Here is a 20,526-nt window from a genome sequence, read left to right on the forward strand (position 1 = left end):
AACATCTTGCATGTCTTCAAGTCTGTAGGGAATTAGAACAATCACTGTAAGAATGAATCAATTAGCTAATATATGCACTACTTGATTCCACAAGTGTAATAAAATGTTGATTTTAGAAAATCACAGCAGAGTGTCGGTGGTCTGGTCTGTAAGGTCCTTTTTTTACTAGTTAGAATGATTATATTTCTATATTTTTCAATATGTTGTTGAGAAAATGTGATAATTGCGAAAATAATACACTTGGGCCTAAGTTTGCGCAGATTAGCGTTGTTCATAGTGCGTGATGGAATAACAGAGAGAGATAAACTGTCAGCTGAAAGAAAAAGTATTGCTGAAGGTATCGTCTTTAAATATCAATCATGGTAACATATTACTTAGCAAAGATTTTCTGTGATAATCTTTTGTAAATATCAATGCAGGACATCGGTTTGTTGTTGTGAAAGTTTAATTTGTTTTGCAAATTACGGTTGTAAGCTAGATTACTTCCAAGTATGTCATTTCTTTCGGAGGCGGATGCAGATTCCGGAAGAGAAGAGAAGGTGAAAATTTATCCACGACAGGTTTGAAGTGTATGAACGTTGATTTATTTGAGATGGAGTATAGCTGTTGTATCTATATGTATAACTGTTCCGAAAAATAAAACATTGATAAATCTTATCGAAACAAATTAATAATTTCTTGCTCGATGTAATAATAAACGTTGACAGCAAGGCGATGATAGAAATAGAATAATTCTGTAATACATGTATGATATACATTTGAAAGATGTGTCACATATTGTTAACGGGAGCATTTTTAATAATTCTATAACATTTCATAACGTTGAGTTCATGAACCATGCTTACGCTGTCACAATAAGCTTCTCTACTTCTACGGATTGAAGGAGTTTTATTTCATTTTTTTTTAGGGGAAATATATTTTTACATCTTTCTACATCCAAAACCCGGTACTATTATAGTATGGGAGTGACACCTATAAATCATATATTTCGCACTTTTTTACATTGCTAACGTATTATTTTGGAATGCGGAACATTTCCTAAGGTGAAATAATGCATTTCTAACTAAGATAATGTCTATTTCTTAAATTTACGAGTACTTACTGTTACTTGTTATTTCGATTCTGTAACACATTATGGCGGGCGATAGCATACTGATTCAGGGTGCGTTGTACTGAGCGTTTTGTCGATTTATGCAGTGCTGCAACCTCGTTCACCAGAAAAAATACCTACTTTCGTGCCTGGATTTGAAATCATGCTAATACGTCGCAAACCATTGACGTTAGCCCCAAAAACCATTCACATTAGCCCCAAAAACGATTGACGTTAGCCCCAAAAACCATTTTCCGTAAGGTTAGGTTAAGTTAGGTTAGGCAAGCATAGTTAAAAAAAATACTAGACACGTCATGTTTTAGTGAAAATACGGTGAGGCTGAAACACTGACTATGGGGTTGCATCATCTTAACACACGGAACATTGTACTCTCGTGCAGAAAGCAAATGGCAGCAGTAGAAACAGAGTGACGGACAGAGATTTTCGCAGAAAACAACATGTATTTGCATTAAAATGGATCAAAACTACATTCACGAACTTCCACAACGCTACAGGAAATGATTTCCGTAAGTACTTTCTCTTGTAAATTTGAAGAAATCCGTCACCCCTATACTATAATGTTACCCAAAACCCTAATGTACAGTCAAACACAAAGAAAAATTGAAGAGCGACACAAAATGAAAAAAAGAATGTCAATCGTCATTCACCTTTTTCCTTGGTATTGTCAAATTTTATCAGTACACAGGCTTCATTTACTTTGAATTTATTTTACACTTTTTCAACCTATGCTACTTTGTGTTTATTTTACACTTCTTCAACCTATGCGTCTATAAGACATATAGCTGAAGAAAGAACACACGTGGAAAATACATTAGAATTTATAGCAGAGTGGTTCATGAATTCTGGGGTAACCAGCCTCCATGGCAGAGTGATCTGCACAACATATTACAAAATCAGATGTTTCAACTGTGCATGTATTGTTGTATTTGTCCCATCATCCTTTTCATTACGATTAACCAAATAGGTAGAAAGTTACATAAAATAATTGAAATTGATTTGAAGGTTCATAGGTTTCAATCTTGGGTAAGGCGTGAATATGTTTATTCTATCAATCATTTCAATTCTATAGATGCCCCATCATTTGCTCATACTCTTCATTGCAATTAACCTTGAAAATAATGAAATAATCAAGGTAGAAATAGAACCAGAGTAAGTCCAGAACTTATTGTACATCGATCATCTGTGTTTCATCATTGACAATTGAAGAAAAATACAAGCCTGAAGGGAACTCATTTAAAATTTCAGATATACTCTTGATCATGGTATTTCAGTCAGACATTTCTTTTTAGATTGAACTGAAAGGCAAGTATGGCCCCATCTAGTCCGCTACACTTTTTGACTTTCGTTGCACTCATGTGTCTAGTTCGTTGGAAAGTACAACAACGAGTTGTCTACTTCATTGAGTTGGTGTTTGGACTATGTGCTGGACAGGTGTACAGTGCCGTGTATGGGTATGTGGTACATGTTAACCAATCAAATTGAAGGTTTAAAGCAGCAGAGGGGCATTTGTTGAATCTTCTTGCGTACAGCATATACTTGGTTGAGCACATTTCCTTGCACAAGCCTACGGAGGATGTACCTGTCACACCCTGGACTGCATTTTGCAGGCTAACGTGGCTTTGGCATCTGGATCCATGGCCAGTATAATCCTCTGGGAATATTGTTGTATTTTGGGTTTGTGATTGTACCTTCATCTTTCATATTACCACCATTCATCCTCATCCACGATTAGACAAAATTGACAGAAAAGCAAAGTATAATAAACTATTCAATCAATGAATGAATTAGCTACACCTAGTGTCAAGAAGTGTAATGAACTAGACTGGGCTAATGTATTTAATAATAATTGAGTCACAGAAAAAAAAATGAAATATGTGTGCCAATAAGACAGTCTGGTAATTAATTCTTTGTCTTTTTTCAGCTTTTCCTGAGGGAATGAGAAGAATTTGCAAAAATGGCATCTGGTGGATTAGCAAAGGTAAGATAATCAAGGCAATCAATATATGTAATATTATGTGATACTTATTATTTTTCTGAATCACTCTTTAATATCAAATTCCTAAAGATTAAACTAACTTAAAATCATTCAAAAACGACTGATTCAAACTCACAACTTGCAACTCGCTGCAGACAATGGCTGGCCATTCTGCCAATATGATTAAGTTTTTAACCATGTTTCAACCTTCTTCCATGCCATCTCCCCATCTCTGAAGCAGTATCAAGCTCGATCCACAATTTGGAATTCCAACAGAATAAGGTACATCTTGTCACTTTCTTGGTGTTGTTTTAAATACGTTGATGACATGTAGCATGAAATATCACTTTTTTTAAAAAAAATATTAATTTGGCAAAATATGCTGCAAGAACTAATTTCCATAACTTGGAACATGAGTGTCACATTACCAGTACCAGTTCTTTGGTGCATCACCTTTGATTTTTCAGTATGTGAAGAAAACATGACTTTAAGATGCGTCAGTTCAGTTTTATAATGGACGGATGTCTTCGTAAACATTTCATCTTTCTGAATATGACTTTTCACTGCATTTGTTTCAGGTAACTGATCCTGACATAGGGTCTGGAGATAACTTCAAGCGCCAAGGATCACTTCGGAAGGTTCTCTCATCCTATCCTAATGTGGATCCGCAGGTGGCTATGTCCGCAAAAATGATTGACCGTCCAGCTTCCATCAACAAGGGTAACCAGAAATTTGGACAATTTGCACAGGAATATTGCATCATGTCTGAGTAGTAAGTTACTGTTCTGTCTTTCTACCACCATCATATGCCTTATTAATGTGTATGGGCCTCCCCAATGGCATAGTGGTAGCATCATTGCCTTTTAATCAAGGGGTCCCGGGTTCGATACCCGGTGGAGGCACATAGTGGTTCGGATCCCACTTTAAACTGTAGGTCGAGTTCCGATTAGCCTTAGTATGCATAAAGTGGACTTAAGACACCAACTCAATCAATTAAGGATTAATGTGTGTGTGGAATAAGAATTTTTTTTGGATATTAAACTTTTAATTAAGCTGATATTGGTCCAAGTTTCAATTGTGTAATTGTGATATCATCATGATACACTCGTGTCCTATATGAATGAAATTCTATACATACATACATATGTTGTTGGATGTGGAAGAAGAGTGAAACTTAATAATACAAATTCTAACATGCCTGTAAGCACATATTGAAGTTGCTTATGTGAGTAGGTTATATGGATCAGGTTTGGTGCTCTCAGCATTTTAATTATACTCTTGTATATGTTTACAGTTGTACTATTTATACATTTTAGGTAGGGTAGTATAGTTAGGTTTGATTCCCTTGGTATTTGCACACTTAACTTAATTCCGTGCACCTTTTCAATGTAGAAAGAATGCTTCAGACAGTGAAGGCTTACAAGAGCACTTGAACAACCTACTTTTCACAACAAAATTTCTCACATGTGTTTTTCTTGTGTCATTTATTCTTTTGGCAACATTTTATTCCAGTTTCCCAGAACTCACAATCTAACATTACCACATATGTGAAGTAATCAAGTGGTACAATGTTTAATTCCCGCTGGAGACACTTTGCACAGTGCTTTGATTTCACTTTAACTGTAATGAATTAGCTAATCTGAACATAAAATTGACTGCAAAAACTAAGTCTTTCGTTGGCTAGCCACCATAAATAAATACACTAATTGATAATCTGTATGCATATTTGCTCCAATTTCCTTGTTATTCTTGTTCATCTTCTCTTTGTTTATGTAAATGTGCCTCGTTTGTATCATTTTTGTCTCTGTGATTGAATTCAAAGTAATGTTTTCTGACTGTATCTGAATTGGTTAAGTCTTGTTTCTTTGAGTTGAGTTGTTGTTAAGTCCACTTTATGCAAAGATAGGCTAATCGGGACTGGACCTACAGTTTAAAGTAGGATCCAAACCACTGTGCCATCAGGGAGGGTCTGGTTTCTTTGAGAAGAAATTTGTCTTATTTGACTGGTAAGCCTGCCAGTTGATTTTCAACACCTTTTGCTATGTATTTTTGTTCATAAAAAAAATAACCCTGGAATGACAGACACATATATAGGCTAGACAGGCTATGTTTTCCAAGATATGTAATTCTCTGTGTGTGCGTATATTGTTAAGCTTGTAGTTGTCAAGAAATTTTAAAGTACACCATTTTTTGTAAATCACTTTTTGAAATGTGGCAATATAACTTCTCCATGAAGTGCTTGCTATTTTATGTCAGATTGATGAACAATTTCATACTGATGCTATTAACAGTGCATTTAATATTTTTCTTTCATAAAATTTCAGCAAGATGCTTCAGAAGCAGAAGTTACCAGGGATTTATGTGATACCATCTTCACAATCCTCACTGTGTAAGTTTCTAATCATGTATACTTTTTAGAATAGTATTTTTGGAAATGAAAACTTTTCTCAGTACCCCAGTGTGTTAAAGAGTAATAACTTAGTGAGACTAGAGTGACTAGTTAATAAATAAGATTTTTTTTTTTAATTCTTTGTTTTCATAAAGAAATACTTTCAAAACATTAAAATTCGTGATCGTTAGCACAATGTAGAATTTATAATATAGGCCTTGTGTGTTCATTAATTTTTGTGTGTTGTTCAGTGTAGGCTCTTGGCAAAGCACAGTTCTAGTGAATTTTGTTCCATTTAAGGCCATTTAATGATAATTGAACGTAAATTAAGAAATATGTGAGGAAATACTATTTTTATTGAGAAAGGTTGTCCACATGATATGTAATTCAATTCCCAGACAGACCCACCTATGTAAATTCATTTTGCTTTCGCACTTGATATTCTCTCAAACTATACATTTGTAATCACTGTCATTTCAGATTGGTTTGGAGTGATTTTTATTCGGCAAGGTCCCTATCAAGGTGGCATCTTTAGGTTTACCATCACACTTCCAGACAACTTTCCTGATGATGAGTGTCCTGTAAGTAATATAAATTACACTACAGAATAATTACAAGCAAATACTGTAAATATGTTTTTGGCATAGTGGTAAACTATGCGAGTATGAATGATTCCTAAGTCTCAGATCGAGGACAATAAGGTCCTCCTGCCAACATAGTGTCATGCTGTTTGCAGCACTTAAGAGAGCAAATTGTTAGGGAGGGGGAGGTTGTTTTGAGCCTTGAGTTATTCGTATATGATTTAGCATCGTGACTATGAAACAGAGAAGTGCTCTGCTTTTTTACTAGGACTGAGCAGATGTCGATATATCTGTTAAAATAAGCCACATGACACTTTCGTGGAGTCTAATTATCCTGGCAATTATGCAAAATTCAAAGTTTCTGTTTATTTTGCACCAGTTTTGTGTGAAAAACTGTATTTTCTGATTGAATATTATCAGTTTTAATATGTGTGTAATTTGACGTTAAAAAACTTCTTGCGTCACATGCCAGCAACATTCTTGCTTAAAAAAAATACAAAACAAATGAACAGCACTTCGAAAGTTTGTCGAAGCTTTCGACTCCATCTCGAAGTCATCATGAGGCCTGGTCGAGAGACAGTGAAGATGATGTGGTCGAGGTTCAAATGACCAGTTTAACTGTGTCTTGTATCATTCTGTGCATTTGTTTTGTGTGTTTTTAAACATGAATGTGTGTGATTGTAGAATATTTTAAAGCAAAACTCTTGATAAAGTACTGCATACAATTGGAGTGGAATACTTACACACTAATCTTAATCAATATTTTTAACTTCTTTTATATGTTACATTCTTCAGTCATTAGTATCTGTATCAGGAGGAATCGCTGAGACCATCTGTATCAGTTTAAAGTAGTATTGGCTCAGCTGTACTTTTTACCCCACGTTGAACACAGGCTGTGTGTATGAAAATCCTGTTTTATGTCTGCATGATATATTTCTGATGTTATTTATAATATATAGGGTTGCTTACATAGTCTATGATGTTAGTTATGTAAGGTCCATAATTTTGCTATAGATTCAGCATTGTGAGAACATGTGAGCATGTGAAGTAGCAGAGTGGTCTTAGAAGCTAAATAACAGTGGAAATGGGATTGATCTGCTGACTGTCACTCAAGTCAGTTGAAAAACCTTGGGCTCTCTCTCTTGTAGTTTAAGGTTCTTACAAGCACATAAACACAATAAAACATCAAAAATTGTGTTTATATGCTTGTAAGAACTGTAAACTACAAGAGATATAATTCTACAATGCAAGCAATACCTACAAGAAAAATTTTACGTTATTCTTATTTATTCACAAAATTTTCTACTCTGCTATATTTGCTACAGGATTATATTAACCCTTATACCCAGCGGCAGAACCGGGATTATTCATCTAGGGGTGCTGAGGGGGTGCGATTCTGAACATAGGAAAACATGAAACAAGATGCACCTTTCAAAACTGGGGGAGCAAGGTGCCAAAACTGGGGGGGGGGGGACAAAAGGACAGTTTACCTTCCCTTGGTAGATAAGGTTTAGCATAGTGGGGGGGGGGGCAACTGCATCCCTAATCGCCGTTGATTAACATAAATTACTGAAATTAAAATATATGTGTGAAATATATAACTTTCGATTGACATTCATTTTCCAGGGATGCTGACCCCGCTTGCCCCCCCCCCCCCCCCCTGGACGTCCATGATGATACTTATTAAGTCTTCTATTCCAAGAAAGTGGTCATACAGTGTAAATATTCAGATACACGTTGCAGTCTTAAACTATGTAATAACAAAATAAAATCATCCTGACCTTAAAAACACAATCTTTGAACCTTTTTAATGTAACCAATGGAGGTACAAAAGACATAGTACATTATACCTTCCATCTGCCACAAGACAAAACGCGAAGAGCACAGCAACTGTGTCATCTTTAAAATCCCTTCTGCCACACTATCCCCAACAACGAACTGTAAAATTTATTCGTGAACATTGGGCCTCTTCCTAACAGTTTTTGCAAAAGCTTGAAATGGTATGTTTACTAGACATATTATGTGGAACAAATATATAGAACGTATTATGAAGAAAACTACCCTTCATGTTACAACTAGCATTAAATAATTTCCCGAGCACGACCTGGTGAAAATTTTGCTCCAGTGTAAGGAAGAAGAAGTAGGCTGAAAATAAATAGTTTATTAACAATGCAAAACAGAAAAAAAAAACTCACATTTAGCTATAGGCAATTATCAAAAACCACGGACAGATCATTTGAAGAAACAAAAGAAGAAAAATACATAACAACAATGCTGACGAAAGAAAAAAAATGCCACTGCCGCCAGTACAGAAAATTATCGGCATTTCTTTCAGTGCTTGCCTGTTGCATACAAAAATAACGCTCTTACTTCAGTACCTACCATTCGGCACTCAATATGATGACATGACATAATATTACATATTAATGTTAGTGTTTTCAGTTGAACATAGGGGGGGTGGAAGAAAAGGAAGGGGTGCACATGCACCCCCCTGGCACTCTGATTCAGATTAAATTCTACAATTTTCTGATGTAAGAGAACCATATTGTACATACTTTATTTTCTGTCTGTCTTCTATTTTCAGAAAGTCAACTTTGAAACTCCAGTGTATCATCCACTGGTGCATCCACAATTGGGTCAATTAGATTTGAAGAGAGGGTTTCAAGAATGGCGGAAAAATGTCAATCATTTGTGGCAGGTTTTGTTGTACATACGAAGGATATTTTACAAGATAGAAACCTCGTCGCCTCTGAATCCCGAGGCAGCTCTCTTGTAAGTACTTTTATACAAGTGCCGGATTTATTTTCATTGACCATTTATTTTACTTCTCAAAGCAAAATTCATGGAGTTGTCGTTCACATGATGCGAGTTTTTAGATGTTGGTTGTGATACTCTGTGTTAAAACTGGTAAAATTACAATAATACCCTCAGTGTTGCTGCGTGAATTATACCAACACTGTTTCTTTATGGTGACATTTGACACAAAGAGCTGCAGTTTACAAACTGCTTGAAAATTTGTTGTGCATGCTTCAGATTATTAAATAATGTGTTCTTGCATTGAAAACATAACACTTAAATACGGAGAAACTAGTACTCACTTTTATCCGCGAAGCTGTTTTTTCTTCTTTTTCGATTAATTTCAGTGGCCACTGCCACCATCCTCGTTGGAACTTGCTGCGCTGTTGCTTGGCGTGCGTCTTTTGTTCGTAGTTCTCTGGCTGCCGTTAGGTGCGCTGCTAGGTGCGCTGTGCGTCTTGGTGCGTCGTCTGCTATTTCCGGGCGATAACTGCTGCAGTAGTGGAATCCAAGTATGGTGCGCTATCGATAGCGGGCAAGCGCACCATACTTGGATTCCACTACTGCAGCAGTTATCGCCCGGAAATAGCAGACGACGCACCAAGACGCACAGCGCACCTAGCAGCGCACCTAACGGCAGCCAGAGAACTACGAACAAGAGACGCACGCCAAGCAACAGCGCAGCAAGTTCCAACGAGGATGGTGGCAGTGGCCACTGAAATTAATCGAAAAAGAAGAAAAAACAGCTTCGCGGATAAAAGTGAGTACTAGTTTCTCCGTATTTATATACTACCGCGTCTCTCTTTTCCCAATCATGAATAACACTTAACTTCTTGTTACAATACAAACCTGGCCTGTGGAAGGGTCTGAAAATGTCTGGTCATAGAATACTGGTTTCACAGGGTGTCTACCAGTCTAGAATGTCAAGAAATCAACAGGTAGGTCAAGAAAGTAACAAAAAGTCAAGAAATTATGCTTGTGGTCAAGAATTTTTTACGGTATAGTGAATTTACATTTACATTGTTATATACCTGTACTGGGATTTCATAAAATTGAATATTTGGAAATCTAAAATTGTATTGGGTTGTGGTTGCATTAAAAGCAAGTCTAAATCTCTTGTTAAAGTACAGCTTCAGTTTTCATCTTAACTGGCCTTGTGGTAGGGGTTTTTCATTGAATAAAAATATTTTTCTTAATTTCCAGTTATACTTAAGTAGGGGGCGATTAAATGAATGTTATGAAAAAGGAAAGAAGGGGGGGGGGGGAAAGTCAATAATTTTGGATTTGTTATTTTGGTAGACACCCTGTTTCAGTACAGATGGTGTATTGGATTGTAAAGGTTGAAAGATAATACTAAATAACCAAAATTTATCAACAAAAACATGAATTTAGTATGCGTGTTTACAGTGCAGAATGTGTCAAATCTGAGAAGAAATTAATATTTAGACACTACAATAGAGCATATGAAGTAATGTTAATAGTTTCAATAATACTGTGTCTGCATGGACTATCTGCAAATGATGTAGGTGACCATTTTACAAAATTCTGTATGCATTAATTCATCAGTTTAGTGTTACTTCAAAAATAAGATTTTTTGCCTAGAAACTCATAGAGTATCATGCTTTCAGAATGAAACTGTTTTGTGCATTTTTAAAACATGATTTTCTCCTTTTTTTATGTTCAGATTTGAGCGCAGTACAGAAGAATTTCGCCAAAAGGTGCTCGACTGTGTAAGATACAGTAAGGAACACAGTTATGATCGACCACCCAATTCAGATCCTCATTATTTGTGTTTTGAGCCATACACTTCTGGGATTCATGATGTCTTTAAGCAAACCATGTTATCACCAAAGGTAGTGTTCTTCATTTTTCTAATTTTGTAGATCCTGACTTTTCTTTAAACTCATCTTGTAGTTATTTCATAAGAGCATAATTGCATTTAACTTATCTGTATATGCAGCTTTGCATAAATTTGAATAACAAATGTTCATAAAATATTTTCAGCTATCAAAAATCGTCTGAAAACATTATAGTTTTTTAATATACTATAATATCATGTGTCCCACACCGTGGCCGTGCAGTCTAAGGCATCATGCTGTGAGCTCCGGCTATGGGACATGTGCAGGTTCAAGTCTCCTGGGGAAGTGTAACAACTTTTCTCCTGAGATTTTGTTTGTGCATGGGACCGGTGGCCACCCGCCATCTGTAGGAAATTGGGGAGCTAGGAATGAGTAGCGTAAACTGATCAAAAAAACCTACAATAACTGGGGGTTGGTTTGTGCTGACCACACATTGCCCCGCAACTGTTTGTATGATGTTCCACTTCTGGTGAGTGAGTGAGTAAGATCAGGGAGAATGAGGCTGGCAGTCGGTAGGTAGGCCCTCAATGGGCTGTTGCACCACAGGTTATTATTATTATTATTATAAACAATACAAAAAATAGTATAAAATCAGTTTAAAGAACTACTTATGTAAGTGAGTATGCAATTGTTGAAGAACAACGTCTCAGGATACAACTGTCCCCTTCATCAGGTTCATAATTCTTTCTAAGCACTAAAACATAATGCTGCGTTGTAAAGGGTAATATGTGGATTAGATAGAGAGATGGGTTAAAAACACTTAAAAACAGTCCTTGACATATTTCAATTTAAAAAACCTCACTATTTAAAAGGCCCATTAAAACCGAAAACACCAATTTCCTTTATGATCCCTTAGAAACAGGAGCTCATAAAAAAGGACAGTGCCAGCTGTGCAATCGTGCGTGTTTTTATCCTTTTTTATGAGCTCCTGTTTCTAAGGGATCATAAAGGAAATTGGTGTTTTCGGTTTTAATGGGCCTTTTAAATAGTGAGGTTTTTTAAATTGAAATATGTCAAGGACTGTTTTTAAGTGTTTTTAACCCATCTCTCTATCTAATCCACATATTACCCTTTACAACGCAGCATTATGTTTTAGTGCTTAGAAAGAATTATGAACCTGATGAAGGGGGCAGTTGTACCCTGAAACGTTCTTCAACAATTGCATACTCACTTACGTAAGTAGTTTTTTAAACTAATTTTATACTATTTTTAGTATTGTTTATATTATATAGTGAGTAATACGCACCCAGCCACAATTATTATTATATCATGTATTGTGACTAGCATCGTTTTTTTATGGTTGTACATAAACTGCACAGAAACTGAGACAAATTGTTTCGCAAACTTTTTGCTTGCATCAGGAATGACAAATTTACATTACAAATCCATCACAAAGAGTTGACCGTTCTACGTTCCTCTAAAGGCACAGTTGCCACATGACCAGTTTTCCCGAAAAAACAGGCGACCAATTGTTTCGATGTGCTTCGAGCGCGAACAACTTTTGTTGGATTGGGTTCATCTTGAAATACCTATACAGTCGACTGCTGTTTACATTTCCGGCTCATATGCATATATCCATGATTCGTCACCTGTTACAATCTTACATATGTCTTTTGAAGCACCACGATTGTATTTATTGAGCATTTGTTTGCACCAATTGACGAGAGCGTCTTTTTGAGTTTTTGTCAAATTGTGTGGGATCCAACGAGAACATACCTTTCTCACAGCTAAATGATCATGTAATATTTTATATATGCTGGTGGAACTAATGCCTATGGTTGCCTCAATCTCACAGTATGTCACATGACGATCTTGCAGTATTAGGTTTTGCACAGCATCAGTTTTCTTGAACAACAACTGATTTTGGACAACCTTCGCGAATCTCGTCGGTGAGCGAATGGCGGCCACGATTAAATTCGTTATACCAGCGTTTCACAGTGGCAAAGGATGGGGCTTCATCGCCAAATGTGGAAGTAAGTTGATCGATGCACTCTTGTCTTGATAATCCACGTCGAAAATCGTAAAAAATCATCGCACGAAAATGTTCTCCATTTTATTGTTGTTGCGCAATCTCCAAGGCAACATAAACAACACAAATGAAGCTATTGACAAAACATTTGAAGTACGTTATGGTCAATAATGCCAGATGATTCCGTGCAAACGTCAAATCACACCTAACTTCAATCAGTGTTGCCAAGGCTCAAAATATAAATAGTGACCCTCGTATCAATCAGGTCTGTTCCGAATAAGCTTTCGAAAGCTAATGTTTCATCTTCAGGGATTGAAGTGGCGAATCAACCCAGTGTATATTTATTTTCTGTGAGAGAGTTACAGTGTATGGCTCGCAACAGAAATCATCAAGAAGTTGATTGCTATCTAGAAAAGCAAAATCTGAATAGATACAGTGGGCTTGAACTCGAACAGGATGCTGATAGTCAACAGAGATCAATTGCATAAAAGAGAAGCACTCAATTGGCCTTGTCAATTTCACAGAACCCTCTCACACAAGATACATATAAATAATGGTGACTCGCACCTTTGCACTTCAGTTCCTGAAAATGAATACCAGGAACTAACCAGGTCAATATCCCGAGAGAATCTCTCTAATAACTGTGTTTCTGCCTTACACATGAATGAGACATAACTTGTTAACCAGTTAACCTCCATTACTTTACAGAAAAGTGAAGATTGTGGACAGTCATCCAAAGGAACTTCATGGGTGGAGCCAGGTTCTTTGGAATCCTTCTCTGCGAAAGAATCATGACGTTTTCTGGTTGCAGCATCTTTTGGCGGATTTCAATCATTGACTGTTTGAGAGACATGTATTGTGTGTGACATTGAAGCAATTGTGCTTTGTTCGTAATGAGAGAGGTACAGTATTATATTTATGGCAAGACGTCTTCCAACTGTTGTATATATCCATGTAAAAGACTTCTTTTCAAGTTATCATGCTGTAGAAAATGTGCCAATTGTTATTTTACTCACGATTGTATTTAAAAACAGTGTAAAAAATACTTCCATCTCATGGCAATGTAGATATGTAATTTAATTTTGTACTATTCTTTGTATATAAGGAGATGTTTAAACTCCACCATACATACACATGGTGTCCAAGTTTACCTGTAACTTGCATAGATTTAACAATTGTAAATGAAATCCTCATATTTATCACAGAGCAAAGATCAAGGATTAATGGATTGTTTAGATAAAGTAAAACTGAGATTAGAGTTAATGTTGAAAGTTATCAGTTGCACAGATAGCGTAACAAAATAGCATGTGCTGTTCAGCTTCTGCACCAATAGGTAAGTCAGAATCTATACTTGATTTTTAACTTAGCTTTGAAGGAGCCATTAATGAACAAAATATTAATGGTTTCATGTTTAAAATAACCAATTTTGAGTTGAAGGTAAATATTACTCCCAGAAAACTTGTTATGTTCCAAATCTGAACAATGATTGTGTTATTTTTAGGAATATTTCATCAGTTCAGAATGTACTTTTAATAATTTAAAACTTAGGAATGAATCAAATTAATCTTGTTTTGTAAACAAAAACACTACTTAAAATAAATTTGTGAGGCACATAATATTGGATTTTTTTTTTTTTTTTTGCATTAATGTCCTCTTATGAACAGGTATATGTGTATATATGAAAAAATCTGCAGTGTGTTTCAAATTACCCACAACCATAATTTCCATCAACAACAACTTGAAAACCATCATTGATATTTACACCAGGCTTCTGGCATCTTGAAGACATACTTTGGCATATTTTTGTCAATTCTATACAGAAAGTTTCAGAAATTAATTAATTAATTAAGGGAAGTCTTGAGAGATTTTTTCCAGAGGTCATGATTCATATTTTCATAACTGATGCCATGCTCCCCAAATGTTAACCTCTCTTCCATGTAGTACACCCAGAGGTGGTCACCCTCCGGAGGGCGACCCTCATGAGGGCAGACCTCACCCTCACCCTCACCCTCCGAAGACTTGTGAGGGTGAGGGTGTGTGAGGGTGAGGGCGAGATCGACCCGTGAGGGTGAGGGCGTGTGAGGGTGAGGGCGAAGCCGAGCCGTGAGGGTGAGGGCGTGTGAGGGTGAGGGCGACTGGTGAGTCGGGAGGGTGAGGGTGTGTGAGGGTGAGGGCGAAGCCGAGCCGTGAGGGTGAGGGCATGTGAGGGTGAGGGCGACTGGTGAGTCGTGAGGGTGAGGGCGTGTGAGGGTGAGGGCGACTGGTGAGTCGTGAGGGTGAGGGCGTGTGAGGGTGAGGGCGAAAGGCAAATCGTGAGGGTGAGGGCGTGTGAGGGTGAGGGCCATGTCAATCCGTGAGGGTGAGGGCGAAGTCGAGTCGTGAGGGTGAGGGCGAAAGGCGAGTCGTGAGGGTGAGGGCGTGTGAGGGTGAGGGCCATGTCAATCCGTGAGGGTGAGGGCGTGTGAGGGTGAGGATGAAGTCGAGTCGTGAGGGTGAGGGTGTGTGAGGGTGAGGGCGTGTGAGGGCGAGGGCGAGGGCAAGGAAAATCCGTGAGGGTGAAAGGCGAGTCGTGAGGGCATGTGAGGGTGAGGGCGAGCCGTGAGGGTGAAGGCGTGTGAGGGCGAGGCATGAAGGTGAGGGAGATTGAACGAAAATGACCACCTCTTGTTTAAAGTTGGATCCGAACTACAATGTGCCTCCTCCACCGGGTCTAGTAAGAAATAGGCTTTAATATTTTTAATTCGTTTCATTGTGTTTCTAGTCCAAAAGCGCATTTTTATATTGCCTATAAATGCCTATTAGGTGAGTGCCTGTTTTGCTTAATCGTCCCTAAAATGCCTATTCTGCCATTTTTGCTTATTTCAGCTTTGTTATGCGCCTTTGGCTTTCCCTATGTTGAATGTAAGCGTTCGTTGACGTTGAACTGCCTGAAAGCCTCAATCGGGGTAAGCAAACTGAACAACCTGTTAGTGACTCATCATATATGTGGCCGTAACGACGCCAGCTCTCCCCTTCTTTTTTTCCCCTGAAAGATTTGTGGGAATCAATCAGTACTCATTTGCTTTGTTGAGCCTGTGAAAAAATGTGGTTGTATGAGGAGGTATCATGTGTTTCAAAATGACAAGGGATATGACAGCCAGAAATGTATTAATCAGTGGCGTGCCAAGAGAGGATCGGTGGGGTTCATAATCCCTACCCTTTGCTCCAGTATTACTTTAAAAAAGTGAAAGGCAGTAAATGATAGAAATTACTGCGAAAATCCCGGACACGCCACTGGTATTAATTATAATTCATCTTCGCAGGGAATTGTGAATTAAAGTAATTCTGATATAAAGAACTTGCACTAACCATTTGGCCAATTTGAACAAATACCCCAATTTCGGATGGCATCCCATTTCGCCTAACCGCCTAAACCGGTCGGAAGGGGGAATGAGGGAAATTTTGATCCAAGTAAACACCAAACAATTCCCAACATATGCTCATGCCAAATAGTCAGGTGTTGCTCCGAAAAAGGAGCATTGTCACACAATCCAGCAGCCGGGGGTGTTTGTTATATTTTCTATAAGATAAAGGAAAATAGGACTCCATTTCTTGGTCGATCTTTTAGTAGGCAAAAACAATCCTCCACTCGACCCCCTTCAATCTCTGACTTTAGTCGGATTAGAAACTCTAAGCTGCTTCATTGACGCTTAATGTTCTGCTTGTTCTTGTTTTATCTAACCTAACCAGGTGTGTGATATCAAGGATAACTAAGAATGATTTTCATAACTTGCACCGGAGTTCGGGCATTTATTTTGGTTAGAATAGGCAGACAAAAAGGCATTTATAATGTGGAAAATAGGCACCAAATTAAAAAATAGGCACAATAAACAAAAATAAAGTGGGAAAGTTCCAAATAATTTATCTCTATAATTTCATTTTAAAATCAACTAGTAAACAACATATTTACTTTCATTTGTTGCCTTGATTACACACAACCACTAGTATTTTTATGTTTTTTGCTTTCTTGAACATTCATTGATAGCCGTCTGTCAGAAAGAATGATTTTCATAACGAGAATGATCTCATTTGACCACCCATGAAATAGGCTATTGTAAGAACTGGATTCATATCGTGAATAAAATGTTTTTTCTCGTTTAAGAATATCACAAATCGTTTTCAAGTTTTCCAGTTCTACATTTTTACTCATTACACCTTTGCACTTTTCTGCAACAGCTAACTTTTTCTCCTGACACTTCAATTAGTAGCTGCACCGATTCCTCCAAGACTTTAATGGATAAGAGTTTCACCTCTTTTTCCCAGCTTTGTAATTGTTTCTGGCAACTGGCAACATCGTAATGTGCTAATAAATAATGTTTTAGAAAGAAAACTAAGTTATGTACAATTTTTTAAAAACACATTCTAAAAATGTCATTGAAAATTAAAAAAACAGGCGTAAAAAGTAAAGATATAGGCAGTAGGGTATAAAGTAGGTAAAACGAAAAAGTTTCTAAATGTACATATATTAAGACAATTTTTTTCAATAAATGCAGCAGGAAAAAACAGGCATTTCGGCCTGTGGAGAGACCGTTAAATTTCATAAATCACATTATACGCGTACTGTGCCGATAAGCAGTTAGGCAAAGGGGATTAGGCGAAACTGGACTACATGCAATTTTGTGTTCAATTGTACGCACAAAAAGGGATGAAAAGCAATTTGCATCCTTTTAACCAAAAAAAAATATTTTAAATGGTGTTCCAATTAACATTTCTGGGAAGAAATGAACTAGTGTTACCTATTGCGCTAATTGCGCACAAATGTTTCATTGACAATGGATTATAATTTTAATCATATTCTCATTTGCATGAAAGCTAAGATAACATAACCTGATTAATTGAAAGCATTTGCATTATTTTATTTTTGTACGATTATATGACCTGTTTATCTGTGTATGTGCATCAAATTATAGAATAAGAAAGATTTGATTTTGATCTTCTAAGTGCACATGTTCTGGTGAGCCAAGAGAGGCCATTATCCAAATTATTAGAATTATATTATTTAGTAGGAGAGACAATGAGCAGGTTAACCGAATGGGCATAAAGGTGTAACATTTCTCAAATAGGGCAAGTAAAATGTGCTGCAAAATTCCCTTCTGGTGGAACTGTATTTTGTTTGTAAAAGAATAAATACAAATGATGTATTAAGTACAAAAATGTGTTGAATTTAATTGTACAGGGTGGCTCAAAAAGTCACTTAACACCCCCGGTACAAGGCCACTGCAGCGCGCAACATGGAAATGGTGATGACCAATCGTTATCAGGCCAAGAAGGAACCACATTGACGCCACCCGTGTGGTCGACGGCCATCTTGATGTCAGCCATCTTGAATTCAACTTCAGAATTTTAAATGGGAAGGGGGTGATATTATATATCAAATCAGGCTAGAATTTCACGAGAAATGCAATGGTGAAGGTTTTTTCGACGTATCTTTAACCAGTAAAAGGTTATGACTGAATTCTTGTACCAATTTGCTCCTTTTCGAGGTGTTAGAAAAATGTATTAAAATTTGTTTAGCGCATCGGTAACGCATCGAGATCAAAGAAATGTCTAGGGAGAGAAGTTCGCATGCCATTGCACACGATTTTAAGTAGAGCTGCGCATTATGAATGGTTCATGCGAACAATTTACAGTGTGACGCTTCCATTGAATTAAAAGTCCTTCACAATGACAAGGCCGTTTCGTTTCTACCTGGAACTGGTGATGGTGAGTGGTGAGGCGGTGGAAAAAATTATGTCAAGTGGAAATCGCCACATATTAATAAATTATGAAATTATATCTCAAACGTTTGCACATAGTTAGCACATGAATGCACACTATGTATTTTTATAAGCACACAAATATTAATCAAGATATTAATGAGTTTATTGTGGCGATTCTGGCTTGATATCATGATAAAATCGCCACAAATCAAAAAAATATTTTTCAGCAACAAAATTGTACTATCTTTTAGGCATTCGTTAGCACATGAAAGCGCACTATTTATTTAAATTAGAATACAAATAGTAATCAAGATATTAATAACATTATTGGCAATTCTGGTTTGATATCAAGAAAATTTGGGTTGCAATTGCCCCCTCGCCCTCTAATCGCCGCCACTGCCTCGCTGTTGTATTTCCTTTTTCATGACATAGGAGCTCCAATAATTATTTTAAACTTTCGTTTCAGAAGTAACTCAAAGAAAAAAATGGTTGCTGGAGGGTAATTTAAAGGGAAGTTTTCCCAATTTCTTTAGATTTTCTTATTGTCAAGACATTTCGGGGAGGGGTTGTAGCCCCTTATTCCCATTCCCCCTCCTCCGCGTACGCCAGTGGGGTAAGCAAATTGTGTGTCTGCTAGTAGTGGATTCCCGAGATCCTTGGATTTCAAAGCGAAAGCGTGGGCACTACATTATATGGGAGTTAACCATAGGGAACCCCACGATACAATTAACCATGGAAAATAATTGTAGAAATTGACTGACATATTTAAAATTATAACACAGTACTATTGTACTTGTACTTTGATTGTTGTTCTGTCTCATTCATTTTCTCTTTTCAAAAACTTCCACCCAGTACATTATATTTCCATGTCCACTCTGTCTTCAAAACTCTTCATTCACCAAGCTATAGTAAATGTTCCTGTTCCTTCTGTGAGATTACCATCATGGTTTCCAAGAATGAATGTCTTTCTTCAAATCGAATCTGTCCCTCTTACAACAAAGGATGGGGTGGAGGTAGGGGTTTTGAACACCTGCGGGGCAAGTCTTCCTTTTCCATGGAATTCTAGTAATTGTCACGTAGTGAGATCAAGTTCAACATATTTGTGCAGAGGATGAAGTGATCCCACAACTTAGATGTTTACATATCAATAGCTTGCGGATTTTTTACGTATTTGCCTTTTTCATTCTTTCGTAGTAAAACATAGGCTTTAATATTTTTATTTCGTTTCATGGTGTTTCTAGTCCAAAAACGCATTTTTATATTGCCTATAAATGCCTATTAGGTGAGTGCCTATTTTGCTTAATCATGCCTAAAATGCCTATTCTGCCATTTTTGCTTATTTCAGCTTTGTTATGCGCCTTTGGCTTTCCCTATGTTGAATGGAAGCCTTCGTTGACGTTGAACTGACAAAGCCTCAATCGGGGTAAGCACACTGGACAACCTGTTGGTGACTCATCAGTCATCACCGTGGACATAACGACACCTACCGCCTAACTACCCTTTCTTTTTTCCACCTGAAATCTTGTAGCAGTCAATCCGTACCCATTTGCTTTGTTGTGTGTGTGTGTGAAAGGAAGTAGACAGTTATCTGTGGAGATATCATGTTCATATTTTTGAAAATGCCAAAAGCACAAGACTGCCAGATGTGTATTGATTTAAAAATGGATTTCTGCAAAAGTTTGTTTAACCACCGACGGAAAATTTGATTTTTGTTATTCAGCATCGCTTTTCTTCCACTTTTGGCTAATCGCGAGGATTCGGATGAGGGAAGACATGATGACATTTATGAAGGAACACTCGCAAAGAACATCCATGCCCAGGCCAGGATTCGAACCTGACACCCCTGCTGTGCTATCCACTTCCCCACGGATATCGGCCCCACTGGCAGAAAAGTAATTTTCTGTCAAGCTTGTGTTAAATTACTATACAAATAAATATTCTATCCCACATACACATACCTATATAGTTTTACAAAATATCCTTGTTCAAAACTCAGGTTCTCTGTTACGTGATTTTAGGCTCCTCTGAAAATGTTTTTCTACCTATCGCGTTATTAGGAAACAAGAATAAATGGTGAACAATGCACACCGAGATAAACCCTCTTACAT

General features: G+C 37.2%; 1 protein-coding gene across 5 annotated transcripts; it reads left to right on the forward strand.

Annotated features, from left to right (window-relative positions):
- The first annotated feature begins 128 nt into the window (after nt 1-128).
- On the forward strand, nt 129-14,345 carry LOC146001220 (AKT-interacting protein-like). Of its 5 annotated transcripts, none has more exons than XM_083138517.1 (8): nt 129-148; nt 3,033-3,089; nt 3,665-3,858; nt 5,411-5,475; nt 5,956-6,056; nt 8,641-8,828; nt 10,537-10,705; nt 13,389-14,345. In XM_083138517.1, exons 2-8 carry the CDS (start codon nt 3,066-3,068, stop codon nt 13,473-13,475), a joined length of 828 nt encoding a protein of 275 aa, XP_082994643.1. In that variant the 5' UTR covers nt 129-148; nt 3,033-3,065; the 3' UTR covers nt 13,476-14,345. The 5 variants fall into 5 exon arrangements, with proteins under 5 accessions (XP_082994643.1, XP_082994638.1, XP_082994641.1 ...); XM_083138512.1 differs by lacking the exon at nt 129-148 and adding an exon at nt 275-337; XM_083138515.1 differs by lacking the exon at nt 129-148 and adding an exon at nt 338-362.
- The last annotated feature ends 6,181 nt before the right edge of the window (nt 14,346-20,526 follow it).

This window comes from Lepisma saccharinum, chromosome 17, assembly GCF_977018435.1.
Source record: "Lepisma saccharinum chromosome 17, izLepSacc3.1, whole genome shotgun sequence".
NCBI lineage: Eukaryota > Metazoa > Arthropoda > Insecta > Zygentoma > Lepismatidae > Lepisma > Lepisma saccharinum.